We start from the raw sequence: 24,856 nt of genomic DNA, 5'->3' as shown, positions 1-24,856 counted from the left end.
TAGGCCAACGCGTGCGCACGTGCTTGTTTATTGTTGGAATATTTCTTATGCGGAAGTTAGCAACACGGAATTAATTCGCGACGGACAACAACAATCATATCGCAACTGTACGAAACAACTGGCATATTTAGCGAGTTGAGTTAAACATACGGGAGCATCACACACAATAGCATACACACCTGTGTAGGATTAGTCTAGACGGATAAATGTCGGATGTACCAGGTATACCTTTTTTCGTCTTGGACTGGCCTTTGCTCGAAAATTAAGTGCAGCCAGCCAGCTAGCTAATGTAGCTAGCTACATTGCTAGCTAGCTGCCTAGGTAAAGCTAGCTAACTAAAGCGTTCAGCATGGTTAGCTACTTGTAAATAGTAACATGACATGGATTTGTTTCGTATTTTCCAGAAGCTTCTAACAGAGAAGAGGTCGAGGAGAACACCCCTGAACCAGAGGCAAGAAATACTACATCTGTGGTTAGGAATTGTCAGTGTGTGTGCATGCCTTGCCCTATGGATGGATACCTGGCTGGCTAACGTTAGCCAATAAATAGCTAGTAGCTAGTTGTCACGACTAGTTTGTCAGGCACACGGTTAGTAGAGAACCTGTCATGACTTGTCACCAATCGTAGACTGTGTATTCTGCATCCATTGACATGTTGACTGACAATGCACAGCTTCTTATGATGTGCATAAAACCAAACAAGGATTATATTGTAATGTTCTTGATCAAACGAATGTTTCCATGTTTACACTGAGTTTCCTCTTGATTTCTGCTAGGAGCAGTCAGACGATAGCAGTGACGACGGCGAGGCATCAGGGGATACAGAGAGTAAGTGTCAAAAAACTCAAGTTTTTGCTGTCAACACCAAAGTCTCATATTTTCATCAGAATAATTATTTGTTTATTCTCGTACAGTGGATTTCCTGCGCAATCTCTTCTCTAAAACCTTGGGCATATCTGGAGAGAAGGTTTTGGATGAGCTAACTCTTGAGGGGGTGGCCAGTTACATACAGAGTGGCAAATGTGAGTCTATTATTAATCTCTAACCCAGCGTGTACACATTTCATGTAGGGGTTGATGACTATGTAGCCCAGCAAGCATGGCATCTGTCAGCATCTAGGCCTAGTATAAATGTGCCATTAGTCAACACAAGAAAATAGACTGTATTAGGAATAACATCATCTGTCTTGCCTGAGGCCATATAATTTTCTTGCTGAAAAACATACCAATATTTAAGTATGTTACTACAACTACAACCGACTATGTGATACTGCTTCATTGGTTAACAAATGGTACAATCCAGGAAGTTAAAGGATTCTCTATGCCCCTCTATCGTCTACAGGCAAAAACATCATCTGTATGGTGGGTGCAGGGATCTCTACATGTGAGTAACTCCCCCTCTTGCATAACCGTGGGCTGAGCATAACATAATTAGTCTATACCTGTTTTGTTGGACAAATAAGACACTTAGCCTAAATACAAATAGATTTCCCTCTAAATTGTGTGTATAATGTATCCACCACTTTTGTGATGATGACACTGCCCCTCTGTCCCCCTCAGCGGCTGGGATCCCTGACTTCCGCTCCCCAGACACGGGGCTCTATGCTAACCTGCAGAAGTACAACTTGCCATACCCTGAGGCTATCTTCCAGATAGACTACTTTAAGGTCTGAAACGTTCTGTCGGATTCTTTTGGCTTAAGAAAGTAATTAGCTTGCTACACTAAAGATCTGCGCAGATTATTTTGTTATTTGCTGCTATCACCACTCAAGATGTACCTCTTTCTATATCAGAAACACCCGGAGCCCTTCTTTGCCCTGGCCAGGGAGCTGTACCCAGGACAATTCAAGGTAGGATCTAGCTTATTTTCTGGCCTTTCAGTTTCTTAACTTTATTTCCTGAATTGTGCATTGTGCCTGTTTATTTTTAGGTATCACTAACAGCAGTGTTGTTGTATGTTAAGCCCACAGTATGTCACTACTTCATCAAGTTGCTGAAGGACAAAGGGCTACTCAAACGCTGCTACTCACAGGTTCGGTATTCTTTCATATCCTTTGTTCTGTGTCTGAGTTAGTCACCTACAGCCTGTATTGAAGTGTTTTTGAAGTGTCATCAACCCCTCCATTTCTGCCTGTGCAGAATATTGACACCCTGGAACGTGTAGCAGGAGTGGAGGGAGAGGACCTGATTGAAGCCCACGGCACCTTCTACACCTCACACTGTGTCAGCTTTATGTGCCGCAAAGAGTACGACTTGGACTGGATGAAAGGTTAGTGTATGTGGTACGGTAATATCTAACTGGGGTGGTTTAACAAAACGCTGTTATACCACCTAGGCAGACACTCATTTACATGGATATGCTAATTAAGTTGTCATTTTAAAGGAGCGTTGGTGCTATTCAAACAATTGTTGAATTCTAATCTTGTTTACCTCTGACCTGCAGAGAAAATCTTCTCGGATGACATCCCCAAATGTGACAAGTGCAGCAATCTGGTTAAACCAGGTGAGTGACTGCCTTGTCCTTTCCTTATACTTCTTATCCCTCCTTACTTGAATATGCTCTCTCCCTTTTCAGTTCCTTATAGTTCAAAGTTCATACCTGTTTATTACACTTTGTAAAATACTGGATTTCTCCTTGTTCTCCATTTTCAGACATTGTTTTCTTTGGTGAGAATCTACCGAAGAGGTTCTTCACCTCAATGGCCATGGTGAGTGTGGTCTGGGTGTTGACTTGATAGACTACTTAGAGTTTGTGCCTCTGTCTTTTCTATGAATGTGCATATTAGGGTGGGTACACCCATAATGAAGTGATGAACCATAATGAAAGGCACAGTACTGATTCCTATTACCGTCGTCTCCTGTTTCTATTCTCCTCCAGGACTTTCCTCGCTGTGATCTGCTGATTATAATGGGGACCTCCCTGCAGGTTCAGCCCTTTGCTGCTCTGGTTGGCAGGTGAGTCTTTCTGTCTGACTCTTCACAGAACCATGATTATAATGTTATCTGATAGACTACTATATTGGTATAGTGTTGCGTTTCAACATGTATCCTCTTCAACCATGTACTCAAGCATCAAGAAGCTCATAAATGGTGTGTGATGGAATACATGTTTGTGTTTGCAGGGTTCCAAACAGCTGCCCCAGACTGCTCATTAACCTGGAGAAAGCAGGCGGTGTAAGTCCTCTGTCCCTCTGGATTTGCATTAGACTTTCCTTCCTCTATCCACCTCTGTATGTTAACGTGTATATCTTTCTGTCTGCGTCTCCCTGTAGGCAGATCCTCTATTAGGGATTATAAGCATTGGCGGAGGGATGGACTTTGACTCAGCGAAAGCATACAGGCGAGAAGCTATCACTTTCACTTGAACTACAGTGAGAATGATGATGGTGGAGATGTTGTTGGAGGTTTTGCTGATGAATATTCATTGGTTATGATTTGTCTCTCTCAGGGATGTGGCTCATATTAGTACATGTGATGATGGATGCTTGGCACTTGCTGAGCTACTGGGATGGAAGGTAAATATACTGTACATGCTTAGTAAATACCCATATTCTATTGACCCATTCGTGATAAGAGTGAGACAGAGATTGTTGACTTCGATGAAAGTTCTTGAAACCTTAAAGTAGTCTTTTTTTTCTCTCTCTCTTTTTCGCTCACCATTCTCACACTCCCACTCTCCCTCCCTCCATTATCTCTCTTACTCCAAGGCGGAGCTGGAAGAGATGGTGAAACGGGAGCATGAGAAGATTAACAGCAAAGCCGAAGAGGAACAGACCAATCAGCGCTCTGGAGCTGCAGGGAAGGCGGAGTCAGGGAAGGCGGAGTCAGGGAAGGCAGAGTCAGGGAAGGCGGAGGTAGAATAACTAATGAGACCGGCCGGCCTGCTCCAAACCATCACTTGGCTTCAGTCTGGAAGCAGAGTTCCATACATTAACCAGGACTGTGCTCTCCTGTCTGTTTTGGATTTTCTCCCTTTAGTTTGCACTTTACTAACTTCTCTCTCCTCTCCAACCTCTGTTTGACATAAACCCACCTCCTGACTCCTACTGTGTGTATTGGTCTGTCTTTTGACAGTTCCCACAGATGGAGTTTATAGCAATACACACTATAATGAGCATACATTTCCTTCTGAGGGAGAGAACTACAGGCACTGAGCTGTCAGCATGCCAACTAGCTCTATTGAGTCATGTAGTTGATGATTTTAGACTGAAATGACAAAGTATAGAGGGCGTGGCAGGGTAACAAAGATGATGAATATCTGATGCATCCACTGATGCAGTGACACAACTACTGTAAATAAAATGGGGGAAAAGTATGATATAGCATTTTATGACTTACTATTTATAATCAATTATAATTATGGATTTGTTTTTCATGACATTGCTTTTTGTGCTCCTTGATTCTATCAATTGTTTCAATATAATTATTTTTAACAATATGTTTTAATCTATTAAGCGTACCTGTGACATTTAGTTTCTCTACTTCCTGTAGCTGTTGGTGTAGGGCGGTTTCTATTTCAGCACAAATGATGCAGCAGGAAGTTACCACAGTGGTGTGAGATGATGTCGCAGTACATCTCTGGTGTTGACCAAATGCAACTCGATGCTTTCTAAAAGAATGCTTGTGATACAACAAGTAAAAACACAAAATAAAGTGTCAGTCTCACGCTGAATTTGGTATTTTTCATACACATACAGTACATTTAAGCATTGATCTCAAACCCAGCTGGTGCAACTGATGTTGATTGGTACAATTGATGTTGTCTGTGACAGGGTGCATGCGTTGTTTATTTCTATGTAGTGTATTGTAGTCATTAGTTGAACAGAAAATACTGTTGCACACTTATACTTAGAATCCCATCTTTTATTCACCATCTCACCCTCCATACTCACACCACTTCCCTGACTCTTAAGTGGCAGTGTCTGTGAATGCATTTTGTCTGTGTTTTCACCTCTATAAAGTGCAACACACAGATTTGTCTGTGAGTAAAAGAGAGAGAGATCAGTATTATTCAGGTCTTGAGGAAAAAAAGCTAAGCAGACTAATTTCTTTCTATGTTAAGTGTTAGCAAGGTTAACCACATGAGGGGGGTGGGAGATGGAGAGAATGAGAAAACAAAAATAAGTTGAGAACTTGTGAGCAAGTGAAAGTGCAACATCAAATGTCAAGGTGTGCAGTCGAGTGTGGTAGAGGCAGGTAAAGCATCGACACAATACATACTTCTGACGGAAAAGCGAAATACTATCTCGCTAAGGTACGAAGTCTGCATTAGGATTTTTTTTACCCTGTCATTTTTCATCAATAAGATAAATTGTTGAGCAACGTAGTTAGAATGTGAAAGGACAATCTGTTGGCACAAGGTTACAACATGAAGAGATCTGTGGAGTTTCTGTCGGGCTGAAGGGAAGCCACATAAAGTCACAGCTACTTTGAAAACAGCCATATAGGGCCTATTAACAGTAAGTAACCCTTTTTCATGTCAAAATAATGTATTTTGGGTGAACTATCCCTTTAAATGTGTGTTGAAGAAGGATGTTATCACTCTTCTATTCCAGTATAACTTTTTCAAATGGTCATTTTTTTCTCATGTTCTTAAAAATATCATAATGTAATGTTGATATATTGGATTTAATCTTAATCTATTTGCGGTTGGCATACACTAAACATTTTGTACACTATGTTTCTGTGGTGTCCTCTAGTCTGGGATGATGAGGGGATTGGAAGATCAGGATGAGAAGGATGACTCTCACAGGTGAGGATCTTTTCTCCACCCCATGGATCGTTATTAGGGACCTACTCGGGGTATAGATCTCCGTTTTATACAAGCTCTGGCGGTTTCCAGGACACTGATTAAACGTCGTCCTGGATTGAAAGGCATTTTAAATCTTACTTGTTTTTTAGTCCAGAACTAGGTTGGTAAACCGCCCCTGTATGCTGTAACAGCATATTATGGTGTCTGTAATTACCCCCTGTTGTGCCATTATCTCTAGAGGTGTGAGTGGCACGGTGAGGACAGAGAATGAGGTTACTGACGGAGTTTCAAGGAGGCCCCTGACTCTGCTGGACAGGTTGCGACTGTGTCAGGACGCCTGGGCCCCTGGGGGCCCCTGGGATAGAGACGGTGCCCATGCTGCCCTCTGGGGCCGGCCTGCTGGGGTGAGTTCCCCCCCACTACCCTCAACCATGAGGTCAGATAGTAGATAGTGGCATGGACCTACACAGTATGTGTCCGTCCCAAATGGCATCCTATACCATATATAGTGCACTACTTTTGACCAGGGCCCATATGGCTCTGGCATTTGGGATGGGGACACACTGTGTAGGTCCATGCCACTATCTACTATCTGACCTCATGGTTGACCACTCTGTATTCAGGCCCGTAGGCCTAGTCTCCAGGTCACCTTGGTACATTAGGTTAGAATGTGGACAGGCTGCGATATTACAGATGAAATGGAAGCAGGCACTTACAGCATGTCGAGTTGCACTTGTAGTTCTCCTTACTTTGCATAAAAGCAAATGAATGCAGAAGTGCTGCATATGTGTGAGAGAGTAAGAGAGGAGAGACACAGATGGACTGAAAGAAAGAGGAGCAGACTGAGTAGTGGCGTTGAAGTTGATCGTTGCAGAAAGTATTTTCGGTTTGCTAAAGAACCCCAGCTATTTTAAGGACCCTTTCTTAACAAGACCAGCCTCTGAGACAAGTGAGTACGGTGAGACAATGGTGATCCAGTATCTGGATACAGCATCCTATTACACTGTAAAAACAACTGTATGTCAGGGTTTAGGTTGAATTGGTGGGATAAGAAAATCACTTTAGCAATGTTTTTTCTCCCAACACATTATCCATGTGGATAGGCAGTAGCACTGTAAGAAAGAGCAACACTTACATGTCATTCTTGACTTTTTCGAAATGCTGTTGTGTTACAGCCTGAATTTAAAATGGATTAAATTGAGATGTTTTGTGACTGGCCTTCACACAATACCCCATAGTGTCATAGTGGAATTATATTTTTGGAAATTTTTACATAAGGGCTGAAATGTCTTGAGTCAATATGTATTCAACCCCTTTGATATGGCCTAAATAAGTTTAGGAGTAAACATTTGCTTTACAAGTCACTTAATAAGTTGCATGAACTCACTGTGTGTGCAATAATAGTGTTTAACATGCTTTTTGAATGACTACCTCATCTCTGTACCCCACACACACAATTACGTGTCATTTCAAACATAGATTCAACCACAAAGACTAGGGAGGTGCCCTCGCAAAGAAGGGCACCTATTGGTAGATGGGTAAAAAAAAAAAAAACAGACATTGAATATCCCTTTGAGAATGGTGAAGTTATTAATTAAACTTTGGATGGTGTATCAATACACCTAGTCACTACAAAGAGACAGGTCTACTTCCTAACTCACTTGCCGTAGAGGAAGGAAACGGCTCAGGGATTTCACCACGAGGCCAATGGTGACTTTAAAACAGTTACAGAGTTTAATGGCTGTGATAGGAGACAACTGAGGATGGAAAAATAACATTGCAGTTACTCCACAAAAGTAACCTAAATGACAGTGAAAAGTATTCAAAAACATGCATCCTGTTTGCTACAAAGCACTAAAGTAATACTGCAAAACATGTGACAAAGCAATTCACTTTGTCCTGAATAAAAAGTGTTATGTTTGGGGCAAATCGAACACAACATATTACTGAGTAGCATTCTCCATATTTCCAAGTATGGTGATGGCTGCATCATGTTATGGGTATGCTTGTAATCGTTACGGTCTGAGGAGTTTTTCAGGATAAAAAAAAGAAACGGAATGGAGCTAAGCACGGGCAAAATACTAGAGGGAAACCTGGTTCAGTCTACTTTCCATCAGACACTGGGAGATGAATTCACCTTTCAGCAGGACAATAACCTAAAACACAAGGCCAAATCTATACTGGAGTTGCTTACCAAGAAGACATAAATTGTTCCTGAGTGGACGAGTTACAGTTTTGATTGAAGTCTATTAGAGAATCTACGGCAAGGCTTAAAAATGGTTGTCTAGCAATAATCAACAACCAATTTGACAGAGCTTGAAGAAATGTGAAAATAATAATGGGCAAATGTTGCTCAATCCCAGTGTGGAAAGCTCTTAGAGGCTTACCCAGAAAGACTCATAGTTGTTATCGCTGCCAAAGGTGCTTCTACAAAGTATTGACTCAGGGGTGTGAATACTTATGTAAATGTAATACTTTAATATTTCATTTTCAATAAATGTGCAAAAATATTTTTTAACATGTTTTCACTTTGTAATTATGGGGTATTGTGTGTATATGGGTGAGAATCTATTTAAGCAATAAGGCACGTGTGTGGTATATGGCCAATATACCACGACTAAGTGCCTGGACACAGCCATTAGCCGTGGTATATTGGCCATATACCACAACCCCCCGAGGTGCCTTATTGCTATTATAAACTGGTTACCAATGTAATTGGAGCAGTAAAAATAAGTGTTTTGTCATACCTGTGGCATACAGTCTGATATACCATGGCTGTCAGCCAATCAACATTCAGGGCTCGAACCACCCAGTTTATAAATATCTATAGTCCATGTTGAATTCAGGCTGTAACACAACAGTGTCAAATAAGTCAAGGGGTATGAATACTTTGTGAAGGCACTATCTAGTCATTGCAAATGATGATGTGAACAAAGTTCATTTCTCTTCCACAGGTTTAGTTGACGATATGCGTCAATATTTAAAGAACTTGATATTAAATATAGCTTGCCTTGCATCAAACTGCTGATACCTATAGTTTGTTTTTGACTTGACTCAAAGTGAACATACCAATGTGTCTTTCGCTATCACAGTCAGTCATCTATTCCTGAACACACTGTTCGTCAAACCCACTTCCTGCAGTGTGTCTGTAGGTCTATTGCGTGTGTGTGTGTGTGTGTGCGCATGCTCACTTATTTCGCTGTGAGTTTTTGGTGCGTACATGTATTTGAATATGTGTGTGTTATTTGTGCTTGCACATTCTCTGCCACTTCACATCAAATCAAATCCAATGTTATTTGTCACATACACATGGTTAGCAGATGTTAATGCGAGTGTAGCGAAATGCTTGTGCTTCTAGTTCCGACAATGCAGTAATAACCAACAAGTAATCTAACTAACAATTCCAAAACGACTGTCTTATACACAGTGTAAGGGGATAAAGAATATGTACATAAAGATATATGAATGAGTGATGGTACAGAGCAGCATAGGCAAGATACAGTAGATGGTATCGAGTACAGTATATACATATGAGATGAGTATGTAAACAAAGTGGCATAGTTAAAGTGGCTAGTGATACATGTATTACATAAGGATGCAGTAGATGATATAGAGTACAGTATATACGTATGCATATGAGATGAATAATGTAGGGTATGTAACATTATATTAGGTAGCATTGTTTAAAGTGGCTAGTGATATATTTTACATCATTTCCCATCAATTCCCATTATTAAAGTGGCTGGAGTTGAGTCAGTGTCAGTGTCAGTGTGTTGGCAGCAGCCACTCAATGTTAGTGGTGGCTGTTTAACAGTCGGATGGCCTTGAGATAGAAGCTGTTTTTCACTTAGTTAGCGTTGGTGTGAGGTTAGTCTGGCTTGCTCACTTCTCTAGGCCTTGAATGACTGTTCCACAGAAAAATCCATCTTGTCCTTTTCTGTGAAGCTGCTCTGCACAGTCAAAGTTTCCTAACACCCAGACACAGTCTAATGAGGCTTCTCGTCACCTCTCTCTCCTTTCACAGAGCTTCCTGGTGTTGAGGGACTCTGCCTCCCAGCCCGTCCTGCTGTGTGTGGCGACTGGAGGAGAGAGTGGACATGTCAGAGACAACCCCATACATCGCACTGGTGCAGGTAGGCAAGACAGACACGCATGCATTTTGTATTGACCAGAACCTCAACATTCATATACTTCCCTGTTTTAAAAAAAAGTTGATCTCGAATTTGTTGTACGCCTTATAATAAACTCTCTGTTCTTCTTTCTCAGCTTATCAGCTATCTCAGTCATTTTTAAGCTTCTCAGATTTGGCCCAGTTAGTGGTGTTCTACTCTATGAGCAGGTGAGTTACAACAACCTGCGCTATACTGTATACTAACTACAGTATTTATCAGTTATGCATCTGATGTATTTCATTAATCTCTCTGTCTCCCTCTCTCTCTCTCTCCCAGGGACGTGTTGCCAGTGTGTCTGTTCATCCCTCCGTGGCTCTACAGTCTAACAGATCAGCGACAGTCCAACAGTCTGTCCCAGCTGGGTCCCAGTAAGTCTGAATTCACCCTCTCCATCTCTCCTCTTCCTCGCCCATGCTCTCCTCCACTTATAATCTTCCTTTCACTCCTTCTGCACAACTATCTCCTTGTCATCCATCCTAGTCACTTCATATCAAACGTCTTGTCCTCAATGTGCTCCTCCTTTTACTCCTCTTGACGACTACCACCTCCTCTTCTCTCATTCTAATGTTTGATCTATTTTCCTCCCTCTCTTTTTGTGTGCCTGTTTGTATATAGAATCCTGGCTGTGTCCCACCTCTGACCTCCAGCCTGATCACATGACTCAGAGGGCTCCTGGTACTGCCATGTGCACCATACAGGTAATCAGTTGCATTCATAGCTTCATAACATGTCTATAAAGGTTGGGACCTATTCACTGTCTTGTATTCCGCGTTAACATGACATGTAGTTGGAGACCCACTCTAGCGGATGCCATGGTTTGACATGTGGTTCACACAGAAAAGCGGATGTCTGCTTTGGGTTCTCCTAGTGCTTTGCAATGTTACCCAGTCAATTGTCACTCTCAGCATCTATAGATGAGATGCAGTGTACCGCAGTTCAGACTGACGTCACAGAGCCTTTTGCTCTTCATTCAAAGAGTTGTATCTTACATTTGAATACTGTATGTCCTTTTTCAAATCTATATACAGTGGGGAGAACAGGTATTTGACACATCTCCGATTTTGCAGGTTTTCCTACTTACAATGCATGTAGGTCTGTAATTCTTTATCATAGGTACACTCCAACTGTGAGAGATGGAATCTAAAACAAAAATCCAGAAAATCACATTGTATGATTTTTAAGTAATTAATTTGCATTTTATTGCATGACATAAGTATTTGGTACATCAGAAAAGCAGAACTTAATATTTGGTACAGAAACCTTTGTTTGCAATTACAGAGATCATACGTTTCCTGTAGTTCTTGACCAGGTTTGCACACACTGCATCAGGGATTTTGACCTTTTCCAGATCCTTCAGGTTTCAGGGCTGTCGCTGGGCAATGAGGACTTTCAGCTCCCTCCAAAGATTTTCTATTGGGTTCAGGTTTGGAGACTGGCTAGGCCACTCCAGGACCTTGAGATGCTTCTTACGGAGCCACTCCTTAGTTGCCATGGCTGTGTGTTTCGGGTCGTTGTCATGCTGGAAGACCCAGCCACGACCCATCTTCAATGCTCTTACTGAGGGAAGGAGGTTGTTGGCCAAGATCCCACGATAAATGGCCCCATCCAGCCTCCCCTCAATACGGTGCAGTCGTCCTGTCCCCTTTGCAGAAAAGCATCCCCGAAGAATGATGTTTCCACCTCCATGCTTCACAGTTGGGATGATGTTCTTGGGGTTGTACTCATCCTTCTTCTTCCTCCAAACATGGCGAGTGGAGTTTAGACCAAAAAGCTCTATTTTTGTCTCATCAGACCACATGACCTTCTCCCATTCCTCCTCTGGATCATCCAGATGGTCATTGGCAAACTTCAGACAGGCCTGGACATGCGCTGGCTTCAGCAGGGGGACCTTGCGTGCGCTGCAGGATTTTAATCCATGACGGCGTAGTGTGTTACTAATGGTTTTCTTTGAGACTGTGGTCCCAGCTCTCTTCAGGTCAGTTCTGGGCTGATCTCTCACTTTCCTCATGATCATTGATGCCCCACAAGGTGAGATCTTGCATGGAGCCCCAGACCGAGGGTGATTGACCATCATTTTGAACTTCTTCCATTTTCTAATAATTGCGCCAACAGTTGTTGCCTTCTCACCAAGCTGCTTGCCTATTGTCCTGTAGCCCATCCCAGCCTTGTGCAGGTCTACAATTGTATCCCTGATGTCCTTACACAGCTCTCTGGTCTTGGCCATTGTGGAGAGGTTGGAGTCTGTTTGATTGAGTGTGTGGACAGGTGTCTTTTATACATGTAGGAGTTCAAACAGGTGCAGTTAATACAGGTAATGAGTGGAGAACAGGAGGACTTCTTAAAGATAAACTAACAGGTCTGTGAGAGCCGGAATTCTTACTGGTTGGTAGGTGATCAAATACTTATGTCATGCAATAAAATGCAAATGAATTACTTAAAAATCATACAATGTGATTTTCTGGATTTTTGTTTTAGATTCCATCTCTCACAGTTGAAGTGTACCTATGATTAAAAAAATACAGACCTCTACATGCTTTGTAAGTAGGAAAACCTGCAAGATTGGCAGTGTATCAAATAATTGTTCTCCCCACTGTAGGTTTAAAGGCCCAGGGCAGTCGAAATTACGTTTTTATTGTGTTTTGATATCATATTGTACAACAGAAGAAGCTAACACTGTAATTATACCAGTAGCTAGGTTTCCTTCCAATTAGTGAATAAATCAAATCAAATCAAATTGATTTATATAGCCCTTCGTACATCAGCTGATATCTCAAAGTGTTGTACAGAAACCCAGCCTAAAACCCCAAACAGCAAGCAATGCAGGTGTAGAAGCACGGTGGCTAGGAAAAACTCCCTAGAAAGGTCAAAACCTAGGAAGAAACCTAGAGAGGAACCAGGCTATGTGGGGTGGCCAGTCCTCTTCTGGCTGTGCCGGGTAGAGATTATAACAGAACATGGCCAAGATGTTCCAATGTTCATAAATGACCAGCATGGTCGTATAATAATAAGGCAGAACAGTTGAAACTGGAGCAGCAGCACGGTCAGGTGGACTGGGGACAGCAAGGAGTCATCATGTCAGGTAGTCCTGGGGCATGGTCCTAGGGCTCATGTCCTCTGAGAGAGAGAAAGAAAGAGAGAATTAGAGATAGCATATGTGGGGTGGCCAGTCCTCTTCTGGCTGTGCCGGGTGGAGATTATAACAGAACATGGCCAAGATGTTCAAATGTTCATAAATGACCAGCATGGTCGAATAATAATAAGGCAGAACAGTTTAAACTGGAGCAGCAGCACGGCCAGGTGGACTGGGGACAGCAAGGAGTCATCATGTCAAGTAGTCCTGGGGCATGGTCCTAGGGCTCAGGTCCTCCGAGAGAGAGAAAGAGAGAATTAGAGAGAGCACACTTAAATTCACACAGGACAACGAATAGGACAGGAGAAGTACTCCAGATATAACAAACTGACCCTAGCCCCCCGACACATAAACTACTGCAGCATAAATACTGGAGGCTGAGACAGGAGGGGTCAGGAGACACTGTGGCCCCATCCGAGGACACCCCCGGACAGGGCCAAACAGGAAGGATATAACACCACCCACTTTGCCAAAGCACAGCCCCCACACCACTAGAGGGATATCTTCAACCACCAACTTACCATCCTGAGACAAGGCTGAGTATAGCCCACAAAGATCTCCGCCATGGCACAACCTAAAGGGGGCGCCAACCCAGACAGGATGACCACATCAGTGAATCAACCCACTCAGGTTACGCACCCCTTCCAGGGACGGCATGAGAGAGCCCCAGTAAGCCAATGACTCAGCCCCTGTAATAGGGTTAGAGGCAGAGAATCCCAGTGGAAAGAGGAGAACCGGCCATGCAGAGACAGCAAGGGCGGTTCGTTGCTCCAGAGCCTTTCCGTTCACCCTCCCATTCCTGGGCCAGACTACACTCAATCATATGACCCACTGAAGAGATGAGTCTTCAGTAAAGACTTAAAGGTTGAGACCGAGTTTGCGTCTCTGACATGGGTAGGCAGACCGTTCCATAAAAATTGAGCTCTATAGGAGAAAGCGCTGCATCCAGCTGTTTGCTTAGAAATTCTAGGGACAATTAGGAGGCCTGCGTCTTGTGACCGTAGCGTACGTGTAGGTATGTACGGCAGGACCAAATCAGAGAGATAGGTAGGAGCAAGCCCATGTAATGCTTTGTAGGTTAGCAGTAAAACCTTGAAATCAGCCCTGGTGGGAATATATTCTAGAATCTGCATGAAGAAAATATGCACATTTTCCCACCAGTGCTGTTTTTCCACCAAACGGACTTGTTGTGGATAGAAATCAGTGCGTGATGACATAGTGCACACAAAATGTACATTTTCGCTTAAGTGTTCAAGTACAGAACAAAAATTGAAAGTTCAATGTGCTTCCATCGCATTTTCAAGTCTACTGATAGTTTTGTCACAAAAAGTGCTGTGTTAAATAGCAAATGTGACTACTCTGGCCTTGGCACATGTGTTCTAGCCAACAGCTCACAGATACAGTGAGGATAGACTACTTTACATGATGTGATTATTATGGATAAGAGCAAGAATAATTGTATTTATCAAATGGCAGTCAAGTATCGATCATCATGTCACCAGAATAAGACCCTTGATATTTATTGGAAAGGAGCATTGACATCACAATGCACTTTCACCACCCTGTGAAGTTTATCATAACTTATTATTTATTTTATTTTTTACCCCCTTTTTCTCCCCAATTTCGTGATATCCAATTGCGATCAAATTACTATCTTATCTCATCGCTGCAACTTCCCAACGGGCTCGGAAGAGGCAAAGGTCGAGTCATGCGTCCTAACCGCTCTTCTTAACTCCCGCCCGCTTAATCCGGAAGCAAGCTGCACCAATGTGTCGAGCAGGCGCCAGGCCCGCCACAAGGAGTCGCTAGAAGGCAATGAGCCAAGTAAAGCACCCCCCCCCCCCCCCGGCCAAACCGATCCTGGGTCTGTAGTGATACCTCAAGCACTGCGATAGTGCCTTAGACCACTGCTCGGGAGGCTCATCATAATATATTTAATGTGTAGCCTAACAAACTGCATGGTTTCCCCCAGTCATAGTAGGAGGACCCCATACCATATCATTGTGTGATTTTACTTCAATATTATGGTTATTATATCTATATTTGCGCATAAATGCATTTTCACCGCAATTTCTCAAATAATTAATTTTACAGACACAAAAAGATCCCACCATGTCAAACAAACAAATTATCTGTCTGCATTTTAAAAATTATACCGAAACTTCCTGTTTCCATCAAAGTTGTCATTACTTTTTTTATACGGTATGACTTTACTCACATAAAAACTGTGGAAGGAAACGTGGTTAGTGTTATTTCCTGATAGTTGCTGGCTCCCATATACAGGATGCATGGGTGGAGTTTTGGCTTGCCAGGTGACCACACCAGGCGGAATAAGATGCTCTTATCCTGAGCGACTTACACCAATGACACAAAGGGAGCATTTAAATCCACATCTAGGTATTCTCTGTCAATAACTCCGCTGTCCTGGCTCTCATTAGCCCCAGTTTTGACCTCTGTTTTGGTGCCCTTAACCTCTCTCCTAGCCCCCACTGCAGACCTTCCCCTCCCAGACAGACCTAGCAAAATTTAGCAAGATTGTTTTGCTAAAAAAATATTTTTTGTTTATTTTTGACCATTTTAATGCAAAACCAATATAGTAAGGTATTTATTTTTTCCCTAGAAATGATTTGATATTGAGATAAAAATGGCCTTTAATACTGAAACCATAAACCATTGTATTGTATCAAGTTCAAATCATTCTCCAATGATCAATTTTAATTTTCGGAAAGATCCTCATCTGGTTCATGCCTTTTAAATACACAGTCAAGTTCCCTCTCAACTGTTGTCTTCTGTTCAATAGCTGACAGCAGCCAATGGTGCTCTGTGCATCATCAACCCACTCTATCTGCATGAGCATGGCGATGACTGGCTGACCCATCAACCAACCAGCCCACAGCGAGTTAATCGGCCAGCGAATTATAGGCGTGAGAGACGACTGAGTACAACAAGACCTTGGTCAGGGTCGGGCCTTCTTACTAAGAGAGCTATCTCAATGGAGCAGGAGTCCTACAGCTCCAGGTCTGATAATCCAGGTAAAGTGATTTTGCTGTTAAAGGACCAGTGTGGTTAAAAACATGATTTACCTATGATTTATATTTATTTCCACACTATGAGGTTGGAATAATAAAATTGTGAAAATGATGAAGGAGCTGAAATGATTTGATATTGAGATAAACAAAAATGGCTGCATTGGACCTTGTTTTATTATCCTTGTCCATCCTGTCTGTGGGAAAATGTCACCGCATGAATCATCCTTCTCACTGTAGGAGCTAATGAGAAATCATAGAGCCATTATGCCAAAACCAAAATCAACCAACGACTAACTGACATGTTTGTCTTGTCTCCTTATCTCCATGTCTCCTGTAGTCCAGGCCACCCCGTCTCCCCCCACCCCAACAGGAGGGGTGGTTCTGAGGAGGCCCAGTAGGGATGCTTCCATTGAGTCACTCGACAGAACCTGGACCCAGGACCGCACTACCAGGCCCCCCTCAGACCCCAAGCCCCTGTTCAGCCCTGCCCCTCAGTCCCCTCACAGGGTGTCCTGGGTTGAGGACAGGGTATGGCTCTCCAAACCGCCACCCCCCTCCCTCCTCCGCCCCCCCTCCCTGGAGATGGACTCGCTGTCAATCAGCAGCATGGAGGAGGAGCCGGAGTCGGTCACCACCCCTTCCCACTCCCCCCACCCCTCGCATCGTTTGGCCGACAAGGTGAAACACCGCCTCTCGGCTGTGGGCCTGGCCATTGGTGGGCTGGGGTGTCCACAGAAGAGGATGACCAAGCGGGTGCAGGAGCTCAGCAAGCGGAGGGGCGGTTTGTTTGCCGAGGCAGTGATGGGATTCGTTGAGATGACCCTGGGGGCGGGGTTTATCCCTGGAATGACAGGTGCGGACCTGCTTCAGGAGGTGCGTACGGCTCTCACTGCCCTGAGAGAGACACTGCTGGACTGTCCTGAGATACACATCCTCATAGACAGTATGGCGGACACACCCGATGGGGAGCTGGGTGAGTCCATCCATTAACAAATTAGTGTTCGAAAACAGAATATCACTACTATTATACAAAAGAAAACGGTTCAGCTTTAGTTCAGGATGCACTACAAAGCCAAAACTGACAAACACCGCAGTCTCTCCTTATCCTCCATTATCTCTGTCCTCTATCTACATTAGATGCCATACTGGAGCTCTCCCTACACAAGGTGGCCCTAAAGCCTGTGAGCGCCCACCTGTACACCTGCCTCCAGAGCTGTTGGGACCATGACGGTAGCCTGCGGAAGCTGAGGGAGAACCAGCGGCTCCTGGAAGGCCGGGGGGTGGAGGAGCTGGATGGGACACCTGGGGTGGGGGTCCCTGAACCTGTTACCCTGGAGAAGATCCAGCAGAGGTGGTCAGCCATGCACCAGTCTTACTCCCCCAGCAGGAAGGTCCATATCCTGCTCAAGGTCTGCAAGACCATCTACCACAGCATGACGGCCAATGCCAACCCAGGTGGGTGGTGCAGGGTAGACCTGCTCAGCCTCAGTATGTGTATGAATAGAGTCGGTTAGGGTATTTCTCTCTATTAAGGATAATGTTTGGAGTTCTTTGACCTTTGACTCCCTCCTCCCCTCTGTCTCAGGAGTGGTGTATGGGGCTGATGACTTCCTGCCGTGTCTGACCTGGGTGCTTCTGCGTAGTGATGTGGTCACTCTGCAGCTGGACACTAACTACATGATGGAGCTACTGGACCCCACACAGCTGCAGGGAGAGGGTACGAATTATACAGACGTATCATGCAGACCCACAGAAACATATACAGTACCAGTCAAAGGTTTGGACAAACCTACTCATTCAAGGGTTTTTTATTTTTACAATTTTCTACATTCTACATTTGACTATTTTTCTAATAATAATGAAGACATCAAAACTTTGAAATAACGCATATGGAATCATGTAGTAACCGAAAAAGTGTTAAACAAATAAATATTTATTTTAGATTTGAAATTCTTCAAAGTAGCCACCAACAAAGCACCATCACACCTCCTCCTCCCTGCTTCACGGTGGAAACCATCCGTTCACCTACTCTGCGTCTCACAAAGACACGGCGGTTGGAACCAAAAATCTAAAATTTGGACTCATCAGACCAACAGACAGATTTCCACCGGTCTAATGTCCATTGCTTGTGATTCTTGGCCCAAGCAAGTCTCTTCTTCTTATTGGTGTCCTTTAGTAGTGGTTTCTTTGCAGCAATTCAACCATGAAGGCCTGATGCAAGCAGTCTCCTCTGAACAGTTGATGTTGAGATGTGTCTGTTACTTGAACTCTGTGACGCATTTATTTGGGCTGCAATTTCTGAGGCTGGTAACTCCAATGAACTTATCCTCTGCAGCAGAGGTAACTCTGGGGTCTTCCTTTCATGTGGCGGTCCTCATGAGAGCCAGTTTCATCAAAGCTCTTGATAGTTTTTACGACTGCACTTGAAGAAACTTTAAAAGTTCTTGAAATGTTCCGCATTGACTGACCTTTGTTTTAAAGTAATGATGGACTGTCGTTTCTCTTTGCTTATTTGGTCTTTTACCAAATAGGGCTATCTTCTGTATACCACCCCTACCTTGTCACAACACAACTGATTGGCTCAAAAACATTAAGAAAATAAATTCCACAAATTAACTTTTAAGAAGGCACACCTGTTAATTGAAATGCTCTCCAGGTGACTACCTCATGAAGCTGGTTGAGAGAATGCCAAAAGAGTGTGCAAAACTGTCAAGGCAAAGGTGGCTACTTTTGAAGAGTCTCACATGTAAAATACATTTTGATTGTTTAACACTGTTTTGGTTACTACATGATTCCACATGTGTTATTTCATCGTTTTGATGTCTTCACTATTATTCTACAATGTAGAAAATAGTAAAAAGTAAAGAAAAACCCTTGAATGAGTAGGTGTGTCCAAACTTTTGACTGGTCCTGTATGTGTACATGGACACATACACCTTACAGTAACCCCCTTTCTGTCTCTTATTCTCTCTATTCTGCAGGAGGTTACTACCTGACATCCCTGTATGCTTCTCTTTTCTACATCAGCAGCTTCCGCCCTCGTCTCGCCACGCGCCAGCTCAGCACCGAGGCCCAGCAATCGCTGAGCCAATGGCATCGCAGGCGCACCCTGCACTGCAACCAGTCACGACGCAGCACGAATCGGAGGACCATCCGGAGACCTGGGCACAGTGAGAAGGGCAGGGAAAACTCCAGTTACGCAGGGATGGAAACTGACACAGGAAGTGTAACTGACGCCCCACCGGCGCCCTCTAGTGTTGTGGCCAAGGCACTGCACATCATCTCAGAGGTGGTGGTAGCGGTGAGGGAAGAAGAGGGCAGCAGAGCAGAGGGCCAAGGATCCCCAGCTGCACAACTCCAGGCCTCGCCTCGGAATGAGAAACCGATTACAGTAGAAGAGTTGGACGGACATCCGGCAGGGAGTGAGGTGGACTGGGAGGGAGGGGTCAGACCATGGAGGTGTGTTGTAGAGGGTTTAGAGAGTGAGGAAGGGCAGGCTAGTCTCCATAGAGTCCATGAGGAACTCTGTGCCAGGTCAGTGGAGCTAGATGACCAGACAGACATACAGATAGGTCAGCAGAGGTCAGAGTGGACTGGGCTGCCAGTGGGAGACTGATGACCCAGAGGAGCCAGTCTGTCTAGAACCCTGGGCTTTGCCTGCAAACATATTGTAATGTAAACCTGTTGAGCAAAACATTTATTTTACAATTCCTGGTTTCAGTTGCATTGAAATACACCCAATAAGGCATGAAGATAATGGTCTGACTAGGCTGAATTTGAAATATGTGCTTTAAAATGTTTGTAGAAGATATTTCCCACGAGTGTTTCAAATTGTGACGTTTGTAATATTTTCATTGTAATTCCACAGAGAAATTACTCTCAGTGGGGCCAATTAAATGGTCCATTTGGGGCAAATGATGGAGGCTCGGCCATCAACAGGCTGGCTGTATGGTTAGAACACTTGATGTATTTTACATGTTGACCACTAGGTTGCAGTACCACACCTTTTCTGTCTGTTTCGTCTTGGTTGCAAGAGTAGTCAAGCATGATAACAGTGGAGCTCGTAAGCATAAGGATGTTGAGAAAGGGAGAGAAATGTGTTGAGATGCCTGAAATAACAGCTATAACGAAATGACTGTTGGTCTGTATTATGTTGTGTGTAATATATACTCTGATTTTAACTTGACCATGCATTAGAATGCTGTATGGCGGCAAACGGCAAAGACAGCATTATAGACATATGCACAGTAGAATACTTTGATGCTAAAGAGTGAACAGTGGAGCAGACAGGTCCTTATTTATACAAGCACATGTATTACAGACACATGCTACCACTAACATAGACAAAGACACACAAACAAGCGCGCACACACGGACCTACTGTAATATATACATACTCATATGCAAATGAACGCACGCACGAGTGCCCTCCCATACATTCATACATATGGAAGCGCCTCATTCAGAATTTTACATTTGAAACCCAATCAAATTTGCCTAATGAGACATCTGGCATTCTGCCTGCATTTCGATCTTTTAACCAGGTCTAAGAAACATCTGGGCTCTTCATCAGCGCAGTCAAACCTGATGGGAGCGAGACTACATCTACTACACACACCTCTTACATATACGATCACGTGATATATTATGCATACATAGGACTACATTACACATTCAGTCCAGCCATAAATTAGATATATGGCGGTGGCGAGCGCACAGATGGCAGACGCCTGAGGCATTTAAAGCTAGGATTCGCTAGCTAGCTGCAGCTAAACATAGGAGCCGTCCTGCTGCAGAGAAAGAGAGAGAAAAAGATGCTCACGCAAAATGCAACGCCATGACAATATACAGACACACACATACTGAAAAACATGAATATTCACACGAATAGTATATCACAATCACCTGTTCGTCACGCTAAATGTATACCAGTATCAGTGTGCCTGGTGTGTTTCCCCTCCCCCTTGATTGACAGACATCTAACGAGCAGCTGCTCTAATGGGCCTGGCAGCCTCTCCTAATAGTGATAAATACATGAGAGGCATTTGTGAATCAGGACCAAACACTTTTCAATCAATTATTCACGACATTACTTCAATTTATGCATCATCAGGCTGCTACACATCCCGGTTGTTCCCAGGCTGGAAACAGTGTTTGAACTCGGTGGTAAATGACAGTAGGCGCTGAAAACTCTGGTTTTCCTCTCTCCCGCTGACAGATAAAATGGTTCCTTTTTTTCATCGCGTCCTGCAGGAGTTTTAATGAAAGCTTATGAAAGTGAGTGGAGCGTCATCGTACGTTCCTGACCTGTCTGCTCTGACTATGGTCGTTCCATATGGGACATCACGTCACCGAGCTGCTCAGTCTGTCACTGTCTCTCTGGCCTCCACTCTTATTTTGTTTGTCCCTTTGTCCTATTCTGCTCTTTCATTCGTTGCCACAAACCACTTCCCCTTGTTGAGGCATTGTAGTTGGACACTTTTCCTCAAGCTTTCTCTTTCTTCTCCTCCCTGTGCGCTGCTCTCTCCTCCTCCCTGTGCACTTCTTTCTTCTCCTTCTCCCTGTGCACTTCTTTCTCCTCCTCTCTCCCCCTTGTCTCCCTGTGCACTTCTTTCTCCTCCTCCCTGTGCGCTGCTCTCTCATCCTCCTTGTGGCTGTTCTCTCCTCCTCCCTGTGCACTGTTCTCTCCTCCTCCCTGTGCGCTGTTCTCTCCTCCTCCCTGTGTGCTTCTTTCTCCTCCTCCCTGTGCACTTCTTTCTCCTCCTCCCTGTGCGCTGTTCTCTCCTCCCTGTGCGCTGCTCTCTCCTCCTCCCTGTGCGCTTCTTTCTCCTCCTCCCTGTGCGCTGTTCTCTCCTCCCTGTGCGCTGCTCTCTCCTCCTCCCTGTGCGCTGTTCTCTCCTCCCTGTGCGCTGTTCTCTCCTCCTCCCTGTGCGCTTCTTTCTCCTCCTCCCTGTGCGCTTCTTTCTCCTCCCTGTGCGCTGCTCTCTCCTCCTCCCTGTGCGCTGTTCTCTCCTCCCTGTGCGCTGTTCTCTCCTCCTCCCTGTGCGCTGTTCTCTCCTCCTCCCTGTGCGCTGTTCTCTCCTCCTCCCTGTGCGCTGTTCTCTCCTCCTCCCTGTGCGCTGTTCTCTCCTCCTCCCTGTGCGCTGTTCTCTCCTCCTCCCTGTGCGCTGCTCTCTCCTCCTCCCTGTGCGCTGCTCTCTCCTCCTCCCTGTGCGCTGCTCTCTCCTCCTCCCTGTGCGCTGTTCTCTCCTCCTCCCTGTACGCTGCTCTCTCCTCCTCCATGTGCGCTGCTCTCTCCTCCTCCCTGTACGCTGCTCTCTCCTCCTCCCTGTGCGCTGCTCTCTCCTCCTCTCTGTGCGCTGCTCTCTCCTCCTCCCTGTGTGCTGTTCTCTCCTCCCTGTGCGCTGCTCTCTCCTCCTCCCTGTGCACTTCTTTCTCCTCCTCCCTGTGCGCTGCTCTCTCCTCCTCCCTGTGCGCTGCTCTCTCCTCCATGTGCGCTGTTCCCTCCTCCCTGTGCGCTGTTCTCTCCTCCTCCATGTGCGCTGTTCTCTCCTCCCCTGTGCGCTGCTCTCTCCTCCTCCTGTGCTCTCTCCTCCCTGTGTGCTGTTCTCTCCTCCTTCTGTTCTCTCCTCCTCCATGTGCGCTGTTCTCTCCTCCCTGCGCTGCTCTCCTCCTCCATGTGCGCTGTTCTCTCCTCCCTGTGCGCTGTTCTCCATGTCCTCCTCCCTGTGCGCTGTTCTCTCCTCCTCCCTGTGCTGTGCTCTCTCCTCCTCCCTGTGCGCTGTTCTCTCCTCCTCCCTGTGCGCTGCTCTCTCCCCCTTGTCTGAACTCTGACAGGTGTGTAATTGAATGATTGATGATAAACCAGAGGATCCTCCTCCTCCACACACAAACACACGTGCACGCACACACATTCGGCATTTTGCATTCCTGCTTAAAAACAAACCACATACACAGAGACATTTGAACTTCTATTTTCTTACCAATAGTTTATTTGTTCGTCTTTTCATTCCTTCAGAACTGGCTATATCATTCATACATATGCATAGGTCTTTTTTTTCTCAATACAAAATCCTCAAAGCATTTATGTAACACAAATAATCTGTAACACACCTCTGCCAAAATCATGCTGTGATTCACTATATTTATACAATTTTTGTCACAAATATTGAAGACATTTGGTCTAGGTTAGGTTTCAGTTATAATGACAACGCTGTATGCCCCCAAAATGTGTGTTATAATATTTCTTCCTGCTCCAGCCTTGGAGTTCCTCCACTTTAAGGTTATTTCATTATTAAGATAGACTTCGTTGTCATAATGACTTCACACTATACGTTTCCCTCACTGAGCTCTGTGGCTGTACACACTGTTCTCTCTCCCTTCTCTCTCCCAGTATTGGCACATTTATGCAATGCAATTTCCACTAGCTAATGGATTTTGTGTTTGTGTGAGGCTACGGACTCTAGCTATCAGAAGCAATCATAAAGCGAAAACAGTATGAATAGCATCTCACTGCTGCTGTCTGTCTGTTGGCTCTGAGATCTCCCTCCGATTATCATACAGTCAATTGTTTTCTTTATGGGACCATAGTGTTTAAATAATAATAATAGTACATTTTATTTTAAGTGCTTTTCAAGCTCCAAAGTCACTTTACATAGTCAAGATAATAAGAAAGATGAACACATTCATAAATGAACTCCTGCTGATGGTCAGGAAGCTCGATGTGAACAATAGACTTGCAGTGCAACAGATTATGAACCAACTGTGTGTCCACGGATTGGGGACAAAATGTACAGCTGGGACATGACTAGCATGTCTGGAGGGTAAGCGTGACAAGATGGACAAGGCGAATGAGTTTGTGGACAGGAAAATAAGTGATGGGACTTAGGGTCAGCCCTAAGGGTCAGAAAGCCAGGCCATTTCCTGTTGACCCTTGTATGAACCCTGACCCCTGCTGCTGGCTGCATCTATCACATGACAGGGGTAAGGTGGGGATTGAATGGATGGCCGGGTGGAGGAGGAGGGTTTAGGCCAGGCCAACAGCATTTGAATTGTGTTTGACATTTAATGAGTAATCACTTTGGCTTGGATTTGAACCTTGTTGCACATGGCCCTGCAGATGGGAGGAGGTATGAAGTGAATGAGAAAGGAATGTGGAAAGATTGAGTGAAAATGAGGAGAAAAAAAACAAACAAAGAGCTAAACTAAAGGAGAGGGGGAGAGAGGTCAGGGAGGATGCTTGGCTAGTAGAGAAACAAGAGAAGGGGATACAATGCAGCTGCAAACATCTGTTGAAAATGAGCCAAATAGCATATAGTGACAACATGTAATTGTACCAGGAAGAAAATATTCATATTTTCAAGATGACCTATTACCGATTTGTGTATTTCACTACTGTGTATACCTTTCACATCTAACTGCAAATAATTAGAGGGCAAACTCAAAGAATAAGTCATTCACACATTTTTACAAAAGAAAGCTTTTAATACTATAAGTATAATCATAACTGTAACATCATTATCATCAATTATCATTAACATTTGGAAATAAATTATTTGATCAGACCCATACGGGACTGAGGAAGATGCAGCATGTGTAAAGTCCTTTGGCTGTCCTCCTTAAACCCAATGGCAGACAACATGGACCATGAAATGGTTCGACAGGATCGTGTGTGTGTGTGTGTGTGTGGGTGGGTGTGTGGGTGGGTGGGTGGGTGGGTGGGTGGGTGGGTGTGTGGGTGGGTGGTGTGTGTGTGTGTGGGTGGGTGGGTGGGTG

General features: G+C 44.4%; 2 protein-coding genes across 7 annotated transcripts; both read left to right on the top strand.

Moving 5' to 3' along the window:
• The first annotated feature begins 35 nt into the window (after positions 1-35).
• Positions 36-4,670, top strand: sirt2 (sirtuin 2 (silent mating type information regulation 2, homolog) 2 (S. cerevisiae)). 2 transcript variants are annotated; one of them, XM_046294583.1, is made up of 16 exons: positions 36-222; positions 408-451; positions 776-827; positions 914-1,021; positions 1,341-1,382; positions 1,559-1,665; positions 1,792-1,848; positions 1,962-2,030; positions 2,138-2,267; positions 2,442-2,501; positions 2,651-2,706; positions 2,877-2,953; positions 3,121-3,172; positions 3,271-3,338; positions 3,447-3,513; positions 3,706-4,670. In XM_046294583.1, the coding sequence occupies exons 1-16, from the start codon at positions 207-209 to the stop codon at positions 3,859-3,861; spliced, it is 1,161 nt and encodes a 386-aa protein (XP_046150539.1). In that variant the 5' UTR covers positions 36-206; the 3' UTR covers positions 3,862-4,670. The 2 variants fall into 2 exon arrangements, with proteins under 2 accessions (XP_046150539.1, XP_046150538.1); XM_046294582.1 differs by having other exon boundaries at positions 38-222; positions 405-451.
• A 434-nt stretch (positions 4,671-5,104) lies between these two features.
• Positions 5,105-21,648, top strand: rinl (Ras and Rab interactor-like). Of its 5 annotated transcripts, none has more exons than XM_046294557.1 (12): positions 5,105-5,457; positions 5,698-5,750; positions 5,989-6,154; positions 9,775-9,883; positions 10,017-10,089; positions 10,199-10,290; positions 10,538-10,620; positions 15,853-16,084; positions 16,419-17,054; positions 17,219-17,536; positions 17,667-17,798; positions 19,112-19,307. In XM_046294557.1, the coding sequence occupies exons 2-12, from the start codon at positions 5,704-5,706 to the stop codon at positions 19,165-19,167; spliced, it is 1,944 nt and encodes a 647-aa protein (XP_046150513.1). In that variant the 5' UTR covers positions 5,105-5,457; positions 5,698-5,703; the 3' UTR covers positions 19,168-19,307. The 5 variants fall into 5 exon arrangements, with proteins under 5 accessions (XP_046150513.1, XP_046150511.1, XP_046150508.1 ...); XM_046294555.1 differs by having other exon boundaries at positions 19,109-19,307; XM_046294552.1 differs by having other exon boundaries at positions 5,107-5,457; positions 19,063-21,647.
• Positions 21,649-24,856: the final 3,208 nt, after the last annotated feature.

The sequence above is a fragment of the Oncorhynchus gorbuscha genome, linkage group LG13, assembly GCF_021184085.1.
Source record: "Oncorhynchus gorbuscha isolate QuinsamMale2020 ecotype Even-year linkage group LG13, OgorEven_v1.0, whole genome shotgun sequence".
NCBI lineage: Eukaryota > Metazoa > Chordata > Actinopteri > Salmoniformes > Salmonidae > Oncorhynchus > Oncorhynchus gorbuscha.
This window is presented reverse-complemented; position numbering and strand designations above follow the sequence as displayed.

Excerpts from the sequence above, each read along its gene's own strand:
- sirt2 (XM_046294582.1), top strand. Across the intron at positions 2,502-2,650 it reads CAGCAATCTGGTTAAACCAG|ACATTGTTTTCTTTGGTGAG; the intron begins GTGAGTGACTGC and ends CTCCATTTTCAG. Across the intron at positions 2,707-2,876 it reads TCTTCACCTCAATGGCCATG|GACTTTCCTCGCTGTGATCT; the intron begins GTGAGTGTGGTC and ends ATTCTCCTCCAG.
- rinl (XM_046294552.1), top strand. The coding sequence starts at position 5,704 with ATGATGAGGGGATTGGAAGATCAGGATGAGAAGGATGACTCTCACAG. Across the intron at positions 10,621-15,852 it reads CTGCCATGTGCACCATACAG|CTGACAGCAGCCAATGGTGC; the intron begins GTAATCAGTTGC and ends TCTGTTCAATAG. Across the intron at positions 17,537-17,666 it reads GACGGCCAATGCCAACCCAG|GAGTGGTGTATGGGGCTGAT; the intron begins GTGGGTGGTGCA and ends CCTCTGTCTCAG.